The sequence below is a fragment of the Enhydra lutris genome, unplaced genomic scaffold (assembly GCF_002288905.1).
Source record: "Enhydra lutris kenyoni isolate GAN:26980312 unplaced genomic scaffold, ASM228890v2 scaffoldscaffold22, whole genome shotgun sequence".
NCBI lineage: Eukaryota > Metazoa > Chordata > Mammalia > Carnivora > Mustelidae > Enhydra > Enhydra lutris.
Genome location: NW_019154106.1, coordinates 1,769,683 through 1,788,175, shown reverse-complemented (window position 1 = coordinate 1,788,175; position 18,493 = coordinate 1,769,683). Strand labels below are relative to the sequence as shown.

The window sequence follows — 18,493 nt, the reverse complement described above, 5'->3', positions numbered from 1 at the left end:
AGATTTTGCCTCCATTTCCCGGATCAGGATGTGTGGGAGAGGATTCCAACCAGGGGTTAGACAGGATCCCACCCACGGCTTCCTTGACCCCCCCACCCCAGAACAAGGGTGCATTGAAGCCCCAGAAACCTGCTCATGCAAATCCTATTTGCGCGCCCTGCCCACCAGGCACATTTGCCTGGCCTCGGGCAACGTGCTGCCACCAGCACCCCCAACGCCTGGCACCACGCCCAAATGCTCCCCCACCCTGTCCCCAGGCTGGATGGGGGGGTGAGGGGTGGCCGTTGGATGATGAGGTTGGCGCTCCCCACTTCTGCTCGGAACCCCATGTCCCATCAGTGAGGCCAGAGGCCCAGAGTCAGATGAGGAAGGCCAGCGGCCACACCCTGCCGTCCCTGCCAGGCCCCCTGCCCCGCCCAGCCAGCCTGAGGACTGGGCCCCAGGCCCCAAACCCCCAGCCCCCCCCACATCCCACTGTATGCCTCCTGCTTGTGGCACGCATGTCCAGATGTGGCCAGAAGTGACCAGACTAGGCAGCTGGCCTGACAGGTCCTGGGCAGGCAGGAGGGAGGGAGGGCTGGTCCCAGACAGCAGCCCTGCAGTCCCTGTCCTGGCCCCCCGCCCCCCAGCGAGCCACACACTCTCCCCACCTCGCCACCTGTACCGTGGGTAGAGGAATGTCCCCCAGAACCTCAGAATGGGACCGATCAGGGGGATGCGGTCTTCACAGGCATCACTGCTTAAGATGAGGTCAGAGTGGGGACAGTAGGCCCCTATCCATCGACCAGTGTCCCCATGAGATGAGGAACGTTTGGACAGAGAGACACGGGAAAGGCCACGGAAGGATGGAAACAGACACTGGGGCCCGGGGACCACTGCCCAGGGACACCTGGAGCCCCCAGGAGCCAGAGGGGGCAGGGAGGGGCCCGTGACACCTTGATGTGGGACTTCTGGAGCCAGGAGCCAAGGGCTCTGAGCCACCCTATTTGCAGGACTTTGTTGGAAATGCCCTGTACCCCCTCCCATGGGCCCCGGCCCGGGCCTTGTCGCTTCCCAGACACACCAGGCCTTGTCCAGGTCCCCAACTCCTGTTAAACAGTCACCAGCTTGGAAAAGCCACATTCAAATCCCGCCCAGTTTCCTGCTCAGGGAGGGGGAAGCCAGGAGGATTTGCATCCCACCCGGGAGCCAGGTCTGGATACAGGAGAGCTTGGGGGGAGCTCACCCTGGCCTGGGGTCTGCGGGGGGTCCGGGGGGGCACCAGCAAGCCTGTCCATCTCAGTTCCTCGGCCCTCTGGGCTGGTGACTGCAGGAGTGTCCCGGATGGCTTCACACAAGACCCAGCACTGTGCGTGACCTCCCAGGGCCGCAAGCTCTCCAAGGAGTGGCTGGGGGTCCTGCCTCTCCTCTCCCAGCTTCCGGAGCTCCAAGCGGTCCTGGGCTTGGGGGCACATTGCCCCGGCCTCTGCCTGTGAGGTCACGTGGGCTTCTATCCCTTCCTTGTGAGGACACCGGTGCCTGGGTTAGGAGCCGCCCCAACGACCTCGACTCATTCCACGGGACGCCCCATCCACAGGTGCTGGGAGCTGGGACTTGGGTGCGTCCGTCTGGGGGCCCAGCGGGGTTGGCCGTGGGGGTGCAGGTCCCTGTCGTGCAGGCAAGGTTGCGCCCCCGCCCGTGAACACAGGTGGCCCCTCTCTAGCAAACACAGGGTGGGCCGATGGGGAAGTTGCCATGGGAAGGGGTTTCACCGAAGGACGTGTCCGGGGCGGGGGGCAGTGGGCACCCCGGAGAAGCTGGGAAACGCTCAGAGGGAGGGCTCTGGACCCGTGGCTGGGCAGCCAAGATGGTGGGGAGACCGGGCTTCACAGGGCGTGGGGGGGAGGGGGCAAGGCTGCTTGGCTGTCCCCGAACGTGGGGCCCCAGGCTTTGGGGAGACCCCTGTCCTGCAGGCTCACTCCCCAACCCAAATCGGCCGAGAAAACCGGCTGGGGCCAGGCGGCTGGGAGGTGGGGGCTGGTGGGTCGGGGAGACCTGGGGGTGCCCCAGCCAGGCAGGCCCTTGGGAGCCAGTTCCTTGCCACCTGGGCTGGTTGTGGGGCCCCAGCCCTGTGCGCCCGGTGAGCTGCTGGAGAGCGTCCGAGGAGCAGCGCTGGGCACGGAGCCTGGCTGCGGGCCAGGGGCAGGGCAGGAACGGGGTGGGAAGAGTCCGGGGCAGGGTGCCTTCCCCTCCAGACCTCCAGGCAAGGACGGTGGTCTGTCCCTCCCCCACATCCACACAGTCTTCCCCAGGTCCCCCTCAGGCCTCTGCTCCCGAGCTGTGGGCACCAGCCGACCTTACCAGCCAGCCCCCCACCCTGCCCAGGCACAGCCAAGATGTCCATCCCCATCCTGGGGCCGGTGCGGGTGTGGGGTGGGTGGGCCGCGTGTCCAGAAGCCCATACGACGTTCTGGGTTTCTAGGACGCCCCCCACCGAAGCCTCTGCAAGAGTGGTGACTGGAGTGGCCAGCCTGAGGCGCCCCAGGGTGGGGTGAGTAGCAGGCTGGGGAGCCAGGCAGAGGGGGGCACGGTTTGCCTCTCCTGCCTTCATGGTCTGGCTCTGTCCCTGCAGAGCGGTCCTCATGCCGGAGGCCGGGGGCAGCTGTCCCTGGGGCCCCAGGATGGTTGCGTCAGGCTCGGGGCCTGGCCTGTGCCGGGGCGAGATCGAATTTGGAGGGTCTGGGAAGAAGCGAGGCAAGGTAAGGGGCTGCCGTCCTGCACACACCGACGCTGTGCCCTCAAGCCTTGGGGGCCCGACCAGACCACCGAGTGCTTGTTGCCACCCCTGAGCTCCCAGCGCCTCCCCTGAACGCAGAGCGCCCCGGGCCGCTCAGGGCCCGCTAGCTCTCAGGGCTGGGTTCAGAGCCCCCAGGGGAGGCAGAGCGCAGAGCTGTCCGTGACCTCTGGCCCCCGTCTCCCACACCCACACGCACAGCACATCCAGGACCCCTCCTCTCTCCACACTTCCACCCCCCACGGAGAAGGAAGCAAGGCCCGGATGGTCAGTGCTGCCTGGGGCGTGGGCTGGTCAAGGCAGGACCCAGCTGAGCCCTGGCTTCCTACAGTCCCCCTGCCCTAAAGGGTGTCAGCCTCTCTCCTCAGGGCCAGCACCCACATGTCCCCTGTGCCTGTGCCCCCCAGTGCCCGAGTGCCCAGCACCCCAAAGCCAGTGCCCCAGTGCCCAGTGCCCCCATGCACAGCACCCCAGTGCCCAGTGCCCCTTGCCCAGCACCCCCATGCCCAGTACCATAGTGCCCTCCAGTGTCTCATGCCCGCATACCCAGTGCGCAGCACTCCGTGCCGTGTCCCTGTGCCCAGTGCCCCCAGGTCCCGCATCCCCACCCAGCACCCTGAGGCTGTGGTCATCCCGCCCCACAGTTCGTGAAGGTACCCAGCGACGTGGCCCCCTCCGAGCTCTTCAACCTCCTGCTGGCCGAGTGGCACCTGCCTGCCCCCAACCTCGTGGTGTCCCTGGTGGGTGAGGAGCGTCCGTTCGCCATGAAGCCCTGGCTGCGGGATGTCCTGCGCAAGGGGCTGGTGAAGGCGGCCCAGAGCACAGGTGAGGCTCCCCCAGAGGTCCTGAGCGGGGAGCGCCACAGCCCACGGCCCGTGTGGCTTCCTCTGTGCTGCCGGAGGTGAGAGCAGCTCCTCAGGAGGAGGGCAGCGGCTGAGGTCCCCCCAGGGCCGGGCCTCCCCCAGGAGCTGCAGGGGCACCCTGTGGGCCTCGGCGAGACACCCTCAGGGATGGCAGTGGGACCCCGTGCCTGCGGGTGGGCCCCCACCACCCTCTCCCCCTCCCTCGGGGGGCAGTCTGGCTGCACTGGGTCAGAACCAGCTTATCGGGCTTCCTGCTCAGGCCGCCTGAGCCTGCGGAGACCCCGTGCAAGGTCTGGGGGGTTTCCGAGCTCCCTTGCCGCAGAGGCTGACAGACCCCACCGGGCCGAGCGCTTCCTAATTTGGAGAAACCCTCCAGGCTCTGATTCCCCGCACAGGCCACAGGGCAGAGCCGTGGCCCCCGCACAGGCCACAGAGCTGTGGCCTGCTGTTCAGGGAGCCTCCAGGGGCCCAGTCCCACACGGCTCCCACGGGTCTGGGGACGTGGGCCTGCCTGCTGGCGGGGGACGACCTGGGGGCCATGGGCACACTGAGCCACATGCCGCAGGGGCCTGGATCCTGACCAGCGCGCTTCGCGTGGGCCTTGCCCGGTACGTCGGACAGGCCGTGCGTGACCACTCATTGGCCAGCACGTCCACGCGGGCCCGCGTGGTAGCCATTGGCTTTGCCTCCCTGGGCCGTGTCCTGCATCGTCAGCTTCTGGACAATGCCCAGGTGAGCGTCTGTCTTGGAACATTGGGACGGCTGGGCAAGGTGGACCTGGGAGGCAGGGAGGAGCCCATGCCCCCGAGTATCCCCTGCCCCAGTGGGAGGGATGTCTGCCTAGGAAGCCACCTGTGCAGTCTCAAAGGCTGACCACATCCCCCCATCCGCTGCCCATTGGTTATTTGGAAAACATCTCCTGAGGCCCTCCGTGTACCAGGCCTGCCGTGGACAGAGTAGCCTCTGCCCTCAGGGTCTCTGGGGGTGGGGCAGGCACCCTGAAGGCTTGGGACACTGAGGGAAAGCTGTTGGAGGGGAGCAGGGAGAGGGAAGAGGGAAGGGAGGGAGAAGGAGGGGAGAAGGAGAGGGGGAGGAAGAGGGAAAGGAAAGGGAAGGAGGGGGGAGGTGGGGAGGAGATGGGGATGGGAGGGAGAGGAAGCAGAGGAGGGGATGGGAGGAAGAGGAAGGGGAGGAGGGAAGAGAAGGGAGGATGTAAAGGGGAGGAAAGAAGACGAGGGCAGAGAGGGAAGAGGGAGGGAGGAGGGGAGGGGAAGGGGGTGCCTTGCACACGGCCAGCAGGTGGCAGCATCGGATAGGGAATATCGTGGGGAGGGGTCTACCAGGCCCCCAGCCGGCGCAGACCTACCCTCTGCCCAGGACCAGGACCGAGGCCCAGACGGCCACCAGCAAGTCTGGGCAACCCTGGGGCGAGCAGCCTTGGCTCCCAGCCCAGGGTCTGTCTAAGGCAGGGCCGGGCTGTGAGGGGAGCTTTGTCCCGCCCTGGTTCCATCTGGAGGACCCATTCCCAGCCCGCACCCCCCCCCGCCCCGCCCGGCCCCGGCACCAGCCGCGCGCCCCGCCCCCTGGCTGGGGTGGGAGCGGGTCCCGGCAGAGCAGACCCGGCCCGGGCCTCATGCTGTGTGCGGGGCTGCGGGTCCAGGAGCACAGCCCTGTGCACTACCCCGCGGACGAGGGCAGCGGCGGGGGCCCCCTCTGCTCCCTGGACAACAACCAGGCGCACTTCATCCTGGTGGAGCCCGGGCCGTGCGGGACGGGGGACGAGCTGGCGGAGCTGAGGCTCAAGCTGGAGAAACACATTTCGGAGCAGAGGACCGGCTACGGGGGTGAGGCCCGGCGAGGGGGCCCAGCGCGTGGGCGGGGCCGGAGGGACGACCAGGTGGGCAGGCGGGGCTTCCAGGCCGAAGGCGGGGCGCGGCCCGGAGCGGAGACCGGCCCGGAGCGGAGACCGGCTGTGGCCGTCTGGGAGGGACGCCGCGGCGGGCATGGAGCTGGCGGGCAGCGACTCCCCCCACGTGGCGGCGCAGCGCTTGCGGGGTGTGCGCGGGCGCCCCGGCCGAGGCTCTGTCTGTGGGCTCCGCGCTTTGGGAGGAAAGCGGGTCTGTGGGTTTGAGGGCCCGTTTCCCTCCGCCGGCCGCGACGGACGCTGCCACCAGAGGGCGGTGTTTCCTGCGCGCCGGCGCCGCTCGTCGGGTGTGAGAGGGATTTACGGTCCTCGCAGCGCCCGCGTTTGCTGGCGCTGCTCCATGCTCGGAAGCAACGCGGGGTGCGCGCTGGCGGGGTGCGCGCTGGCGGGGTGCGCGCTGGCGGGGTGCTCGTCGCAGCCCCGGCCCTGCCGAAAGCCGGAGGTGGCGCGGCGCTCGGTGCGCTGAAGTCTGCGGGGCCCACACCCCCGACCCGGCCTCCGGCTTCCATCCCGAGGCAGCTCAGGGCGCCTGGTGGCTGCCGCCGGCCCAGCACCCGCTGGCCCCACACGCCAAAACCTCACTTCTGGTTTATGTCTGGGGACGAACCTGGCTGAGGCCCCTCCTTTACCTCTTTGGTTTGCTTCTGGGCCTCCAAGGGTGTGCGGAGCGGCGGGAGAGCCGGCTACCGCAACGGGGGTAGATGCCGGGCACATAACCGTGGCCCGTGCAGCCAGGGACCGCTCTTCTGACTTCACAGACGTTCCTTTTTGCGGAAATGGCCACGAGGGGCCATAGTGGGCCCCAGGCGGAGGGACTGGTGTGTACGGTATGCATCCCGGAACCCACACTTCGCTAGAAACAGCCTCTGGGCCGGCGTTTGCTCAGAAGATGTAGGGGGTTGGTGGTCTGAGCACGTGGCTGCCCCGCAGGGAGGGTGCAAGCCCCCCCACCACTTGTCCGGGCACCAGGGCGGACCTCACGGGTGCTCTGTCCGCAGGCACTGGCAGCATCGAGATCCCTGTTCTCTGTCTCCTGGTCAATGGTGACCCCAGCACCCTGGAGGTAGGGCCAGGGAAGGAGGCGGGGGCCCAGCGAGGGCCCAGCGGGAGCCCCCCTGACTGGCCGTGGCTGCCGGCAGGACCCCGTCCGGCCTGGGACAGGGCATGTCTGGCACACGGGCCAAGGGGGGCGCCCAGGCTGACGTGGGGTCTGCTCTCCCCACCTTGCTGCCCCAGAGGATCTCCAGGGCCGTGGAGCACGCTGCCCCGTGGCTGGTCCTGGCAGGCTCAGGAGGCATCGCGGACGTGCTGGCTGCCTTGATGAACCAGCCCCACCTCCTGGTGCCCCAGGTGGCCGAGAAACAATTTAAAGAGAAGTTTCCGGGCGAACATTTCTGCTGGGAGGACATCGTACACTGGACCGAGCTGGTAGGAGCCTCCCAGGGACGGTGGGATCCGAAGGCTGAGGCCCCCCTCCCTGTCCCATCCCCTTCTCCTGGGCACGGCAGAGCTGGGACGAACTCCTCCTGGTGCCTCTGTGCCCCCGCCCCATGCGCAAGGCCCCGGCGTCCTCCCTCTCCCCACAAGGCCTCCCGGCCGGCTCGGCCTCGGGTCCTGGAGCAAGGGAGCTCGGAGCGGGCCCCGCGGGCTGCGGTGAGGCCGCCCCCGTGCCCGGGCAGCCGCTGGCTTGCTCACGAGACCCGCCTCACATGCCGAGTGCCCAGTCCGTGCCTGTCCACCGGCGTGTCCCCGCCCCCAGGGCCACCTCAGGGCCCTTGTCCTGCTGTCCCAGCTGCAGAACATCACCTCCCACCCACATCTGCTCACCGTGCACGACTTCGAGCAGGAGGGCACCGAGGAGCTGGACACTGTCATCCTTAAAGCGCTGGTGAAAGGTGAGAGCCCTGGGCGGGTGTGGGGTGACCGCCGCTGTGTCCCACGGCCCCGGGCTCTGCGCCTGGCGCGGAGCTGCTTCCCACACCCCGTCCCATCGTGGCTCTCCCCTGCGGGGCCACCGCCCAGCTGGGATGTCAGCGGCCGGGACGCCTGCGACGGCGTCGCTCTGCCGTGTGTGCGTGTGTGTGGCCCGGTGCTCACGTCTCCAGCAGGACGTGTAACAAAACTGGAATGACGCAGAGATGACACACAGATCCGTAAACGGGCCTGCGTTCGGCGGGTTTTACGTCTGCCGTGTTCTACTGTCGTTTAAGAAACTATTTAAAACGTCAGTCCAGGGGCTTCTGGTCCATTTGTGAATTAGCTGTCCCCATGGTCTAATTCCGGGACATCCCTGTCCCCAGAGCAAGCCAGCAACCGTGGGCGCGCCCTGCCTCCCTGGGCCCTGGCGAGCGCCGGCTTTGTTCCGCCCGTGAGGGTGTGCCCGGCTGGTGCCCTTCCCCTCAGCGGGCTGCGGTGCGCCGTGGGCTCCTGTCTCCCAGCCCCGTGTTTGAGGCTCGCCCATGCCGCGGCACGTGGGACGCCTCACTGCTTCTTAAGGCTGAGGGATCTCCCGCTGCGCACAGGGACCGCGTGTGGTTTTCTGTTCCTCAGTCGACGGCGCTGGGCTGCCACCGGCTGCTGTCACTTGATACGCTTCTCGTATTAGAGACCAGCCACGCCAAGGGATGGACCTTGAGGAAACCAGACAGAGAACCGGGCCCCGAGGGGCAGTTTGGGGCCGGGATGCGCTGGAGGGACAGAGGGGGAGAGGGGAGCTCCTCTGGTCGGGCCGTCCGCTCCCTCCTGCTCCGCTCACCCGTCCCTTTGGGGTCCCGGGGGCCAGCGTTTCTGCCAGGGCTCCTGGGGGTCTGGCGACACTGGGGGCCTCTCAGCACTAATCAGAGGGTGTGGAGCAGGCCGTGGTGCCTGGACTCTGTGTCCAGAAGACTGCTGCGGGGGGCCCTGTCTGCACAAGCTCTGGGGACCCCTAGGTTCGCCCCTCATCCCCTGCCCACTCTGTCCAAGCCTGCAAGAGCCACAGCCAGGAGGCGCAAGACTACCTGGACGAGCTCAAGCTGGCCGTGGCCTGGGACCGCGTGGACATCGCCAGGAGCGAGATCTTCAATGGGGACGTGGAGTGGAAGGTGCCCGCCCGCCGGCCAGCCGATGCCTCCTGAGCCTCGTTTCTGGCCGACCCAGGGCGGGGACCGTGTGGAGGGCCTGGGGGCAGACAGTGTTCCCTAGGGCTCCTGGCAGGTTCCTTCCTGCCCGCTGGGGCCCCGGGGGTGGGGCGGGGAGGCCAGGGCACCTGCTGGGGCTCCCCGTGCATGGCCCCAGGGAGGACGGGCCTGCTGGGTGCCCCGCAACTCGTGGCCCCTGGTGGCCTGGAGCTGGCTCAGAGGGACAGGCTGGGGTGCTGGAGCTGGGGGGCTCCCTGCACACTGGCTCCCACTCACTCTGCCCGTCTCTGCCCCACCCCCCCGGGCATGTCCCGTGGCGGCCCCAGTCCTGTGACCTGGAGGAGGTGATGATGGACGCGCTGGTGAGTGACAAGCCCGAGTTCGTGCGTCTCTTCGTGGACAACGGCGCCGACGTGGGGGACTTCCTGACGTACGGGCGGCTGCAGCAGCTGTACCGCTCCACGCCCCCCAAGAGCCTGCTGTTCGACCTGCTGCAGCGCAAGCACGAGGAGGGCCGGCTGACCCTGGCCGGCCTGGGCGCCCAGCAGGCCCGCGAGCCGCCCACGGGCCTGCCCGCCTTCTCCCTGCACGAGGTCTCCCGCCTGCTCAAGGACTTCCTGCACGACGCCTGTCGCGGGCTCTACCAGGAGGTGAGCGGGCCGGTGGCCGGGAGGGCCGGGAGGGGTCCCCAGGAGGCTGACCGGCCTGTCCTCCAGGAGCGGGGACCGGCCAGGCGGCCTGAGGGCCGGAAGTGGCTGCTGGATCTGAACCGGAAGAGCGAGAACCCCTGGCGGGACCTGTTCCTCTGGGCCGTGCTGCAGAACCGCCACGAGATGGCCACCTACTTCTGGGCCATGGTGGGTTGGCCCCGGGCTCCTGGGGGGTCGGGGAGGGGTGGGGATACCGGCCTCCTCACACGCTGTCTCCTAGGGCCAGGAGGGGGTGGCCGCTGCTCTGGCCGCCTGCAAGATCCTCAGAGAGATGTCGCACCTGGAGACCGGGGCGGGGGTGCGCCGCCCGGTGAGGGAGGCCAAGTACGAGCAGCTAGCCCTGGGTGAGCACCAGCCCGGCGGTCAGCGACGCACACGGGGCGGGGGGCGCACGAAGTGGGGGCCCAGGGCCACCTCAGAGCCTCCTCTTAGTGGGGAGGTGGACCCTAACATTCATTCTCACAGAGGGACAGGTGGGTCCTCAGTGGTGGCCTTGGGCACACCCTAGGTCCTGCGGCCACTTGGTCAGGGCACGTGGGGTGACGACGGGGGAGGGAAGGGCAGGGCAGGCGGGCACAGTCAGAGTCCCTGTGGGGAGGTGGACGCAGCTAGGGGCCCAGGAGGAGGAGCGCGGCGGCCAGTGACCGGTGTCCCTGCGCAGGCCTCTTCTCCGAGTGCTACGGCAATAGCGAGGACCGCGCATTTGCCCTGCTGGTGCGCAGAAACCGCGGCTGGAGCAGGGCCACCTGTCTGCACCTGGCCACCGAGGCTGACACCAAGGCCTTCTTCGCCCATGACGGGGTGCAGGTGAGCGCCTGGCTTTGGGGGAATGGCTTCGCCCACCTCCGCTCCCCAAGTCCTGGTCACGGGCCAGGGGCGCAGGACGGGCGGCCCTGTTCCTAGAAGGCACCTGCCTGGCTTCCTTCTCGCTGCCCCGGGCTGGCCCTTTGTCCGCTGTGGTCTCAGCAGAGGGGCCGCCTCCTCCATGTGACTCTCCCGCACCCCTAAACCTGGTCTCCCCTCACCCCATGAAGGGTCTGACCCCCAGGGTGCAGGGCAAGGCTTTGGCGGAGCCTGGGAGGGCGCATCTGGTGCTGGGCACAGCATGGGCCAAGGTGTGGGGTGGGAGGCCAGTGGTGGTGCCTTCGTTTCAGGCTTTCCTGACCAAGATCTGGTGGGGGGACATGGCGTCGGGCACGCCCATCCTGCGGCTGCTGTGTGCCTTCCTCTGCCCAGCCCTCATCTACACCAACTTCATCACCTTCAGGTGTGTTGGGGGCAGGCGCCGCCACCTTGCCAGCCACTGGTGGTGGGGGGTGGGCTTTGAGGGTACCGCATCTCCACAGCTCCCCGCGTCCAGCATCTCTGTGGGTCCTGCTGTGTGCAGACCTTCTCAGTGCATTCAGCACTGCCTTTGCTGGCTGGTGCCCTTGCCGCAGGCCCTGAGGGTTCCCTGTGCTTGCAGTGAGGAGGCCCCGCTGAGGTCGGGCCCCGAGGGCCTGCAGGAGCTGGACAGCCTGGACACAGAGAAGAGCCTGCTCTGCAGCCCGGGCAGCAGGTAAGGGCTGCGGGGCGGGCTGGCCGGGGGCGGCACTCACTCCGGGGGGCACCTGGCCGCCTGCCTCACTGCCGGCTGTGGTCTTCCTGTGCTGCAGGCCAGAGGAGCTGGCCGAGACACCAAGGGCTCAGGGAGGCCCAGGACCCCGTGCTGCCTTCCTGCTCACGCGCTGGCGCATGTTTTGGGGCGCGCCTGTGACCGTGTTCCTGGGGAACGTGGTCATGTACTTTGCATTCCTCTTCCTGTTCGCCTACGTCCTGCTGGTCGACTTCAGGCCACCTCCTCAGGGGCCGTCTGGGCCTGAGGTCACCCTGTACTTCTGGGTCTTTACTCTGGTGCTGGAAGAGATCCGGCAGGTTAGTGGTGGTCCCAGCTCCAGGCTGAGCCCTGGTCCCCAGCAACCCCAGCCTGGGCTGGGCAGGGCGGTCTCCAGTGGGCCGTCAGTGGACGGTCTGCCTCTCTGCCAGGGATTTTTCTCGGACGAGGACACACATCTGGTGAAAAAGTTCACGCTCTACGTGGAAGATAACTGGAACAAGTGTGACATGGTGGCCATCTTTCTGTTCATTGCTGGTGTTACCTGCAGGTCTGTGGGGCTCAGAGCCTAACGGGCCACCTCGGTTGGGCCGGTGGGCAAGGTCACCTGCAGGATGAAACCAGGAAAGGGCTCAGAAGTTCCGGCTTGTCCCTGGTACCCGTGCTGTGTGTCCTGGAGGAAGCTCCGTCCTCTCTCTGGGCACTAACAGCCCCCCCACCCCCCCCCCCCCCCCCAGGATGGTGCCCTCGATGTTCGAGGCGGGCCGCACGGTCCTGGCCGTCGACTTCATGGTGTTCACGCTCCGACTCATCCACATCTTTGCCGTCCACAAGCAGCTGGGCCCCAAGATCATCATCGTGGAGCGCATGGTGAGCCCCTGGCTGTACCTGGGCCTGCCCTGGTTCCCGGGGCGGCTGAGATTGAAGCCCCAGTGGGTGACCACTAACCCTCTCCGCTCTTCCCCCCCGGAGATGAAGGACGTCTTTTTCTTCCTCTTCTTCCTGAGCGTGTGGCTTGTGGCCTACGGCGTGACCACGCAGGCGCTGCTGCACCCTCACGACGGACGCCTGGAGTGGGTCTTCCGCCGCGTGTTCTACCGGCCCTACCTGCAGATCTTCGGGCAAATCCCGCTGGACGAGATCGATGGTTAGCACACAGCCTGGGGGAGGGGGCAGCGCCTCTGAGCCAGCTGCAAGGACACCCCCCTCTTTGGGGTGCAGCCAGATGGGGTCTGGTTTACCAAGTCTCCTTTTATAACACCCTGGACGTGGGGCCCTTGAGAGGGGCCTTTCAGGGTCACGTGAGGCCCTAGCTAGGAATTAGCTGAGATGGGGGAAGTCCCTGAGGCTGGCCCCCAGGCCCCACAGCCCCCACAGCCCCCACAGCCCAGGGGCAGCTCCAGGCAGATTTCTGTTGGTCACAGGGACGCGAGACTTGGGGCATCAGGCTAGGAACTGAGGTGCGAGGAGGCTGCAAAGTGGGCAGGCCCATCCCAGTCCATTCCTGACCATGACGGGCTGGTCCATGCACTGGAGCCTCTACCCGCCCTGGGCGGCCCTGCTGGATAGCGGGCCTCTCTGTCCCCCACCCATCCTCCAGAGGCCCCATGCTGGGTCCTGGGCCCGCCTGCTGGCAAGGCCCCTCTGCCATGAGGCCGTTCCTGACAGCATCCTTGCCGCTCCTGGGGACACGGCCCAGTGCGCCTCACCTACTGTCAGGTGTGTGCGGCCCATCAGAGGGTGCAGGTGTCCCCAGCTGGCCCTTGTTGGAGGTTCCAAGAACTTCCCAGGACAGTGGGTACAGTGTGGGAGAGGGAGCTGCTCCTCCATGGGGTGCTGGGTGGGGACAGGTTCAGGGAAGCCCTGGCGTGGGGGACAGGGACACCTGTGCAGGCCCCAGAGGTGGCTGGAATTTGGTGAGGAGAGGGAACCGGCCCCTCAAGGAAGGTGAGCCAGCGCCAGGGGCCCGTGTGAGGGCCTGCGGAGGGCCCGTTCACTCAGCCTGGTGCGGGACCAGGGCGACCCAGGCCCCAGAGCAGTCACGAGCACACCAGGTCTGAGGCCTGACCCCGACCCCTGAAGCTACTGAGGCGCGGTCACCGATTTGTCAATGGGGTGAGAGCATGAGTGACGCGAACACGGGCCGCCAGGATGGGGAGGAGCGCTGCAGCCATGGAAATGGGCTAAGTGGGGTAGGCCGGAGGCCCATGTCCCGGGTCTGTGTGGCCTGCCCCCGTGACCCCTCGGTGTTTGCTCAGCCACAGTGTTCCAGTCCCTTAGTTTCAGCAGACCCTGCCTCCCTCCCCGTATGGTCCCTGGCCACCCTGTCTCGTGGGGCCCTTGGGAGGCAGGGGGCACCGGGTCTCTCGGAGGGCCCCATCTTCACGCTGGTGTTAGGGATCAGTGGTGTAAGGTGGGGTCATGACCCCAGTTCCCCGGGAGCCCAGGGCTACCCGGGGAGGGCAGATGGAGCGCAGGCCTTCCTGAGGAGGTCCCAGCCCCCAGGCTGCCTTGGGGGCAGAGTGCTGTAGCAACAAGCCTGTCAGCAGGGCCAGGCCTGAGCCGGCTCCCTCAGGGTCCCGGGCAGGACCCTTCCCCTCCTGGGGCTGGGCTTCCTGTCTGCTCAGGTCTCTGGGTAACCCCACCACGGGGAGGGAGGTGGTGGTGGGAAAACTGAGTCTCTAACATGTAGCCTATGGGCCTGGGGCCCAGAGTGCCCCCTGCCCTGCCACACCCCATCCCAGCCCCCGCACCAGGAGGAAGCCCCAGGGCTGACTTCAGTCTAGCTTCAGCCCAGGGACAATTTAAGATTATTTATTTGTTTGACAGAGATCACAAGTAGGCAGAAAGGCAGGAGGGAGAGAGGAGGAAGCAGGCTCCCCGCTGAGCAGAGAGCCTGATGCGGGGCTCGATCCCAGGACCCTGAGATCACGACCTGAGCCGAAGGCAGAGGCTTTAACCCTCTGAGCCACCCAGGCGTGCCCCCAGGGACAATCTAATTTCCGGCCTGGCCTGGTGGCACCTTTGGGAGACATGGGAGTCTCACTGCTTCGGAGCCTGGGTGCCGGGGGGAGAGACAAGGGGTGTGACTCAGCCCCCAGCAGGCCTGTGGGCCAGGGCTGGCAGGAGGCTGCTTGGCTACGCCCTTCTGCACACTCAGCAGCTCACTGGCGTGGCCTGGCACAAAAACTCACTCGGGAAATTGGGAGACAGCCCCCCCAGAGAGGGAGCCACAGACACGTGAAGACAGGCCCACCAGCCCGACACGTGCGTACAGCGTGGGGACACAGGGACACACACGTAGACAGAGACCGGGGACACACAGCACGGAGCCAGAGGCGCAGCTGTGTAAACAGTCCAGCGTGCAGGCGTGGGCAGCACCCACACGGCCACGGGGCACGTGCACATACAAGGCCACAAGCCGCCTCCCAAGAAGATGTGGCAAGCACCCTGGGCAGCCATGGCCTGTGCACTCACACTTTGCTCCTTCCTCCCGTGCCTCCTGTCCCATGAGTGCGGGGTGCTGGCTGGTGAGGGGCTGGCGCTGTGACCCTCGGGCCCCCCGGGGCGTGCTTGCCTGCTCCCAGATCGCGCACTCACTCCCACTGCCCCGAGAACGTTCTGTGAGCTGGCATGGCCCAGAGGTGCTGTGTCCACACTGCCTGGGGCAATCAGGATCAAGGAAGGTGTAGCCAAATGAGGTATGGAGATGGTACAGACTTGCCTCCCCAGCTGGGGGCCATGGGACAGGCCTCAGTGTTACGAAGGCCCTGACAAGTCCTGCAGGGAAGACCAGTCACCCTCACCTTGGCTAGCTCTCTCCACACCAGCTCTGAGCCCCTGGTGGTGGTGGTGGTGGGGAACACACACATCTACCAGCACAAACTTGGGTCTGCTGTGCCCCATCCCCCAGATGGCCTTGGCTCTGCCCCCAGAGCCCGGGCCCTGGCTGCGATCAGTCAGGAGGAGGTGGGGGAGTGGGACCAGTGTCCTATGCAGGAACTCTCAGTGCTCAGCCAGCTAACCCCGGGCCAGCCAGGCTAGCTGGCCCCCCGCCAGCACCCTCCACCCAGGCGGGCTCCACCGAGGACAAAGCTCTCAAGGCCGGAGGCTGTGGGTCCAGGCGGCCCCCGCTGTGCCGCTTGTGTTTCAGAAGCCCGCGTGAACTGCTCCCTGCACCCCCTGCTGGAGGAGGGCTCCCCCTCCTGCCCCAACCTCTACGCCAACTGGCTGGTCATCCTCCTGCTGGTCACCTTTCTGCTCGTCACCAACGTGCTGCTCATGAACCTGCTGATCGCCATGTTCAGGTGGCCTGATCCCTGTGCCCCCTGCACGCAGGGCTGGGGGGCGCCCAGGGCCCAGCGCCGCAGACCTGGGGCTGCAGTGAAGGACAGGCGCGGGGGAAGGAGGCTCCGGGGGCAAGTCTGCACCGTCCAGGAGAGCAGACAGGGCGGCAAAGACCCCACGTGTGCGCACAGAGAAACGCGGGAGCGGGCGCGATCGCGGGAGACGAGGGCAGGGGCCCCTGGGAGTGGCGCGGGGCTGGGCAGGGGCCCGAGCAGAGGACCCAGGGCCACACGCGCTCCACGCCCACACGCTGGCCCCACAGCTACACGTTCCAGGTGGTGCAGGGCAACGCGGACACGTTCTGGAAGTTCCAGCGCTACCACCTCATCGTGGAGTACCACCAGCGCCCCGCCCTGGCGCCGCCCTTCATCGTCCTCAGCCACCTGAGCCTGCTGCTCAAGAGGCTGCTCCGGAAGGGGGCCGCGCAGAAGCGGGCGCACCTGGGTGAGGCCGCGCGCCACGTGCAGGGGGGCGGGCAGGCGCGCAGAGCCCCCGTCTGGGCCCGGGGCAGCCAGCACAGGCTGAGCCCATCACCTTCCTCCCCTCACACCCTGGGCCCGTGGGCAGGGATGGGGGGGGGGGGCGGGGGCGGGCCCCGCGGGTGCCAGGGCTCCTGTGGCTGGGCTCCCCGGGCCCCGCGGCCCCCCAGCTGCAGCCGAGCCTGTGGCCATCCGGCCTTCCCAGGGAGAGACCTGCCGGAGCCCCTGGACCAGAAGATGGTCACGTGGGAGGCGGTGCAGAAGGAGAACTACCTGGGCAAGCTGGAGAAGCAGAGGAAGGGCAGCAAGGAGGAGGTGCTGCGAAAAACCGCCCACAGGTGCGCGGGCGCCCCGAGCCCCCCACCCCCGCCTGGAGACCCAAGGCCCTGTCCCCCTCAGGTGGCCAGAGGTCTAAGAGACCCTCCGGGACCTCTGCCACCAAGAGCCGGAGTGGCCCACACCTGCCAGTCACAGTTCTGAGCTGGGGAGGCTGAAGCTGAGAGGGGCAGAGGGGCGGATAAAGGTGGGGTCCTCCTTGCTCTGGGCCCCCCAAAATGCTCCATCCCAACAGTCCCTTCAGGCCCACAGCTCCCGCCTGCCCGCGACCCCTGCTCTCGCTGGCAGCCGCTCAGCCCCCTCGAGAGCCCAGGGAGGGCAGGAGGGCCCCACACCCAGATGTGGGGATGCTGGCAAAGGGCAGACCATCCTACCCAGCGAGGCCTCCGTGACCCCAAACCTCCTCAAAAGGCCTGGGTGGTTGGGGACGGGAGGACGGGGAGATCGCCCCGCTGTGGGGCGCCCCGTGCACACCGGCTTCTGTCGCAGGGTGGACTCTGTGGCCCAGCACCTCGGGGGGCTGAGGGAGCAAGAAAGGCGCATCAAGCGCTTGGAATCCCAGGTAAGCAGCTGGGCCTCACGCTCTTCTGATGGGGACCCCCACCCTCATCCCTACACCCCAGCACCCAGGCAGGGCAGGGCACGGCCCGGGGGGGGGCACAGTCCCTGTACCTGCCTCCATAGGGGACTTTGGGGACAATGTGCCCTCCCTGGAGGGTATCCTGTCCTTCAGACCCCCTCACTGTCCACTCTGCACACCTGGAACCCTGCCCTCACGCCTGTTCCCACAGCTACGGGAGGGGAGGCCCATGGGGTGGCAGGGCCCACGGGCTGCCCCAGACGCCTCTCTCTCCCCCAGGTCGACTACTGCACGGTGCTCCTGTCCTCCATAGCCCAGCGCAGCGCCAACTGGAGTAAGTGTGTGTCCGGGGAAGACGGGCGCGGGCCGCCGGGGCCACAGGTGGAGGACTGTCACACGGTGCCCCGTTATCTGCCTTCCTGTCCTGGGAGGGGACTGGCCCAGGCCGCTGATGGCCCTTGGCTGGCAACGGTCTTCAGGGCAGGGCAGGAGCCCTCTGCCGAAGCCGCCAGCTCAGCCAGGCATGAGAGTGTGGCCACATGGACTCTGGAGGCTCCACCCGGCGGCTGCCCTCCACAACACCCCCAGCCCCCTCCGGGCCAGGCTCGCCGGCTCCTGTGCTCCTGTGGTGTGCATGAGCCCCTTTCCCTTCCCTGGGCCGGCCCCACCGGACACCCAGCAGCTGAGGGGTCTTCCTTTCTCAGCAGACTCCCAGACCTCTAAAGGTGGACGCCAGCAAGCCGGTGCTGACCACTGAGGGGCTGCGGACAGCAGCGAGCGCCCAGAGGCCGGCCAGCGGCTCTCAGACACCTGAGCCACTCGGAGCAGCTGCACACGGGGCCCACCTCCCAGCGCCCCGATCACGATGGGCAGGCAGACCACCCCAGGCCCCAGAGACACACCGAACTTCCCCCGCCTCCGCTAGAGCCCTCAGTGGGCTCTGGCTCTCGTGGCCTTGTCAGAAGCAGCCACTCCTCGCCCCTGCCTGGCTCCTTGCCCGGGACCGCTCTCCCTTTGCCAGGAAGCACGGGGCTGGACGGCGGGCCCTCTCCCAGACTGGGGGAGCCCCGGGGGCCCCCATCCACAACCATCCGGTCTGGTCTGGTGGGTCACAACACGGGGTCCGCACCTATCTCATACCCAACTTGTATCACCTGTTAAAACTCATTTCTTGGAAACACTAGCGGCTGGAAGCTCTTGCCCTTTTGGACCTGGAGGGAGTCTTGACTCTGTGTGTTGGCCCCGAATCCCACACCCTCACATGCTCACACAGCAAGCCCTGGACTATGTCCAGCCTGGGCCACGGCCCCAGGGGGACCCACCCCTGCCCCACGGCTGCTTCCTCCTAAGAGAACACACCCACCCGAGTCAGCAAAGGCTACGGGGTGGGGAGAGGGTTTACCTGCCCGTGGGATAGGGGTCCTGGCTCCCGGTCTGGCCGTAGCTAGGGTGAGTGGCTAGCCGCGTTGGTCCCCTCCTTTCCTCCAAGGCCTGGGGCTGGGACAGCAGACCAGCCAGTCTCTGCTATGTCCTGCCACCAGGCACAGAGGGGACACACTTGTCCCAGTCTGCCACCCCTGACGCCCTCAGGGGTCTGTGCTCCTTCCCCCGCCGCTGGGCCCAGCCAAACCAGCAGCGCCCCTGCCCACAGCTCAGTGGCTCTGGTGATGTGGTCCCAGGACACTGGCCATCGTCACACTCGCCCTGGGCGGGCCAGAGCCAAGGGGCAAGAGTGGCCAAGGCCAGGGAGGGGCCCTGCCCCCACTCA

General features: G+C 67.4%; 1 protein-coding gene across 1 annotated transcript; it reads left to right on the top strand.

The window, feature by feature from the left end:
- The first annotated feature begins 2,621 nt into the window (after positions 1–2,621).
- LOC111149954 (transient receptor potential cation channel subfamily M member 5) lies at positions 2,622–18,315 on the top strand. Its single transcript, XM_022507225.1, is given in 26 exon segments — positions 2,622–2,738; positions 3,418–3,598; positions 4,202–4,368; positions 5,297–5,480; positions 6,559–6,623; positions 6,797–6,988; positions 7,353–7,455; positions 8,525–8,643; positions 9,006–9,329; positions 9,396–9,536; positions 9,610–9,733; positions 10,051–10,196; positions 10,544–10,656; positions 10,855–10,947; positions 11,045–11,303; positions 11,415–11,533; positions 11,721–11,853; positions 11,956–12,130; positions 15,137–15,290; positions 15,593–15,774; positions 16,015–16,147; positions 16,635–16,732; positions 16,735–16,799; positions 16,802–16,906; positions 16,908–17,059; positions 17,433–18,315. Coding segments are annotated over 26 exon segments (3,660 nt in total). The 3' UTR covers positions 17,449–18,315.
- The last annotated feature ends 178 nt before the right edge of the window (positions 18,316–18,493 follow it).